A 4102-nucleotide genomic window follows, 5' to 3' on the forward strand; every position below is an offset into this window, starting at 1 on the left:
GTAGTGTGTTGGATCCCTCTGGGGTAAAATGTCAAATTTTGCAATGATTTAAGAGGCCAGCATCCAGCCTGTGATAAATTTATCCAGACTTAGGGGTGGGGGGTGGCAGGGAGTGCTTAAAGTGCTGGGGAGGAGGCATCACATTTCTTTAAAAGCACTCCAGATTTCTCTCAACTTCTGCCCAGCGTCCTCAGAGTTTAACTTTTTCATGCAATGGTGCGTAGACTAGAGCCTGGATTTGCATTTGCACAGCCCCCTCCATTTTGATTGGCTGTGACCTTCCCAGCATGTGGAGTCCTGTATCCAAACTTCCTCAGTCAGATCCAAACTTTACTGAGAGCAGGAATACCGTATGAGCCGAGAGGCTGGGAGCCAGCAGCATTGTGAGTGAGTAATGCAGTAGGCAGGGCTGTTGTATATTGAGCAGTGTGGGTAGAATAGTGTATTGTACCATTGTCTGGATAGTGTGTTTTGGAATAAGCTGGTTTTGAATGGAGCTCTTGGTAGAACTGTGTGTTATCCGGTAGGATAGATTGTGTATTTGTCAGATTGTGTGTTGTGCAGAAAGCAGGATTGTGTGAGCGGAGGATAGAGGCTGTTATTCTAATTACATACTTCTGTAATCATGTCCTGTCTAGACTGCAGTTTTTGTCAGTTTCATATTTTCTTAGAATCAACGTATTTACGTAGTTTAGAATATTATTATTAAATATTTCCTTTTTACTTTATTTATTTTATTATAGCCTTCAACAAGATTATTGTTAATCCATTGGAGATTTTGTTACACGCCATCCTTAGATTTTTTAATGGTTGTTGAAATACATCCATATATTACTTCTAATTAAACAAAATCAACTTTTACAGTATAAGTTACGTACATAATTGTACAATAAAGTTTTAGTGGCCTTATCTCTTTGTCATTCTGAATGACAGAAATGTCCATTTAGGTATTAGACAGCTGCTATCTGACATCACCATGCTGCTGGTTCTACTGCTGGTTCTGAGTCTTAGTTGTGAGGCCCAGTCCTCTGAGTCGTCCCCGTTAACCATCATGTACCGCGTCTGGGAGGAGCAGCCGGCCGGGACACGGGTCGGCCGCCTGGTCGACGACCTGCGTCAGAGGGATGAAACCGGGTCTCTAGAGGACTTCCAGGTTGTAGAGCATGGCCAGGCCCTACCCTTCTCCGTCAGTGCCCGAGATGGCGTCATCTCCACCCTTGGCCAGCTGGACAGGGAGGAGCTGTGCCGAGGTGCAGACCTATGTGAGCTGGCCTTCAGTGTCCTGTACAGGAAAGGTGGTGCGGTGCAATTCCTGCGGGCGCGTGTGGAAGTGATGGACCTTAATGACCACAGCCCTAGCTTCCCCAGCCCTCTGCAGGAGGTGGAGATCTCCGAGACGGCCACCCTGAGGATGAGAATCCCACTGGACAGAGCAGTGGACCCTGACGCCGGGCCCAATGGTCTCCAGACCTACTCATTGTCCGTCAACCAACACTTTGCACTGGATGTGAGGGTGGCCCCAGGTGGGACCAAGCAGTCAGAGCTGGTGGTGATTAAAGAGCTGGACAGAGAAGTTCAGGCCTCCTTCGACCTCACCCTGCTGGCCTGGGATAAGGGGAACCCCCCTAGGTCAGGGAGCACATTAGTCCGTGTAAACATTCTGGACTCTAATGATAACAGCCCCACATTTGAGGACAGTACACCCATTGTGGAGCTAGCTGAAGACACAGCCCAAGGAACACTAGTCATCAACCTCAAGGCCACTGACCCTGACCAAGGAGCTAATGGGGAAGTGGAGTATTCCCTCAGCAAGCACGCACCTCCAGAGGTACAGAAACTCTTCAGTGTGCATCCCCAAACTGGGGACTTGACTCTGAAAGGCCTGTTGGACTACGAGGCTAAACACTCATATGAAGTGGACATTCAAGCCCGCGACCATGGACCCAACTCGATCCCCTCTCACTGTAAAGTTCATGTCAAGCTAAAGGATGTAAACGATAATGCGCCGAGGATCCATATCACCTGGACGCCGCCTGACTCGCCTGTATCCACCGTGTTGGAGGGGGCACCAGAGGACACATTCCTGGCATTGGTGATGGTCTCCGATGCAGATTCAGGGGACAATGGCAAAATGAATGCCCACATCCAGCAAGGATCTGGCCCATTTCGCCTCAAAAGAATCCATGGGGACAATTACATGATTGTAACCAATGGCAGCCTTGACCGAGAGAAGGTTATGGAGTATAATATCACACTGCTCGCCCACGATTATGGAGACCCTCCACTGTCCTGTGTTAGACACGTAACTGTTCATGTGCTGGATGAGAATGACAATGCCCCGGTCTTCTCCACATCCGACTACAGGGCTTCTTTTAAGGAAAACAACATTGCCGGCTACCATGCTCTCAAAGTAGCTGCTCATGATGTAGACCTGGAGCTTAGTGGAAGGGTGTCCTACTCCATACGGGAGTCCAATGAACTCGGATCACTCACAGCATCGTTTGCTATCCACCCAACCAGTGGTGTGGTCAGTGTCCAGCAGTCTCTGGATTACGAGGCGTCCCGTACCTACTCATTCATTGTGGAGGCCATTGACCAGGGTCATCCCCCTCTCACCAGTACCAGCACAGTCCATATTGATATCCAAGATGTCAATGACAATTACCCAATCATCACTGAGCCAAAGCCCATGAAAGGAGTGGCATCTCTAAGTGTTCCTGTCAATGCAGCCAGGGGGGAGATTGTGACCGAACTGGGGAATGGTGTGGATGAGGGATCCACCAATTCACCCATCAATCACCCAGCACATGATGGACTTGTGGGATTCCTGGCTACAACCATAAAAGCAGAAGACCCAGATTCTGGCTTGAATGGACAGCTCAGCTTCCTGATCACTGACGGCAATCCCACTGGGCTGTTCTGGCTGAATCACATAACGGGGCAGCTGTTTGTCAATACCACCAATGCCACCGAACTCATTGGGAAAACATTCAAGGTGGACATTGCTGTATCTGACATGGGTACTCCCAGCTTGTTAACGAAAGCCACCTTGGAAATTACCTTTATTAATTTGAAGGACCATCTCAAGAACTCGTCCCCTGGCAACCATCGCCAGTTGAGCTTCACCATGATGATAGCTATCTGCCTTGGTGCCACGTGCCTCCTGTTACTATTAGCCATCGCCTTGGTGACCACGTTCTGCCGCCCTGACAAACGGGACAACCGGGCCTACAACTGCAGACAGGCGGAGTCAACATATACCCGTCATCCACGCCGCCCACAGAAAAACATCAGGAAGTCAGACATTCAGCTTGTTCCTGTCCTCAGAGGACGAAAGGAAGAGCCTCAAGAGAATGAGAGTGAGGCACAGCCCCTGACTCCACTGCAGCCCCTGATGACTGGGGAGAAGCGTTCTGAAAGCCAATACAGCATAGCAGCAACATCCATGACTTCCTGTGGGCATCCCCAGGGGTATCCAGAGGGGGGCGCCACTCTACCCATCTCCCACAACAGAACACTCAGGAAGCCTGGAAGCATAGAACTAGACGGTACTCTGCCTCGGACCCCGGCAACGCCGTACCGGACCCTCCGCAAGTCTAGAAACCCTTCCTCGTCTTCTTCTGGGTCACACACCAACACTATTAAGCGCAGTGCCAACCCTAACTCCCAAAACAGACCTGAAGGAGAGGAGGAAGAGACGCCGGGTTCATCATCGCAGGCAACACTCCGTAGGCCTAAGACCTCTGAGGGCAGAGGGAGGCAGGATGCTGAACACAGGCAGATGCTGAGGAACCTGGTCCGTCTGTCCATGGCCGCCTTTGGAGAGAACTCCATTGAGCTGTCCTCAGCTTCACCAGAAGTACAGGTTTGACAAACACATTTATTTAATTCTAGCACACTGGTCCTTAATTGATTTTGTCCCTGTTTATAACCAAAGCAAAGTTATTGCAGAAATTGTTTACCTCAAGGTTTAACGGGAAATCCATTACTGAGCATGGTGAGGGAGAGCCCCTCCTTCCCTTTAATTTTCCCAGTGGCCTCTCTGCTATTTTAGCCTGTTGCATGACTTAACCAGACAGCCTAAAGGGACAGCTGACAGATG

The 4102-nt window shown here is 49.7% G+C and overlaps 1 protein-coding gene across 1 annotated transcript in view; it reads left to right on the forward strand.

The window, feature by feature from the left end:
- The first annotated feature begins 360 nt into the window (after positions 1-360).
- pcdh12 (protocadherin 12) overlaps positions 361-4102 on the forward strand; it is a 15113-nt gene continuing 11371 nt past the window's right edge. Inside the window, exons 1-2 of the mRNA XM_080416867.1 lie at positions 361-387; positions 934-3865. Coding sequence (XP_080272993.1) covers positions 977-3865 — 2889 coding nt within the window. The 5' untranslated portion in view covers positions 361-387; positions 934-976. The remainder of the gene's footprint in view (positions 388-933; positions 3866-4102) is intronic.

The sequence above is a fragment of the Gymnoscopelus braueri genome, assembly GCF_963280865.1.
Source record: "Gymnoscopelus braueri genome assembly, chromosome: 20".
Taxonomy (NCBI): domain Eukaryota; kingdom Metazoa; phylum Chordata; class Actinopteri; order Myctophiformes; family Myctophidae; genus Gymnoscopelus; species Gymnoscopelus braueri.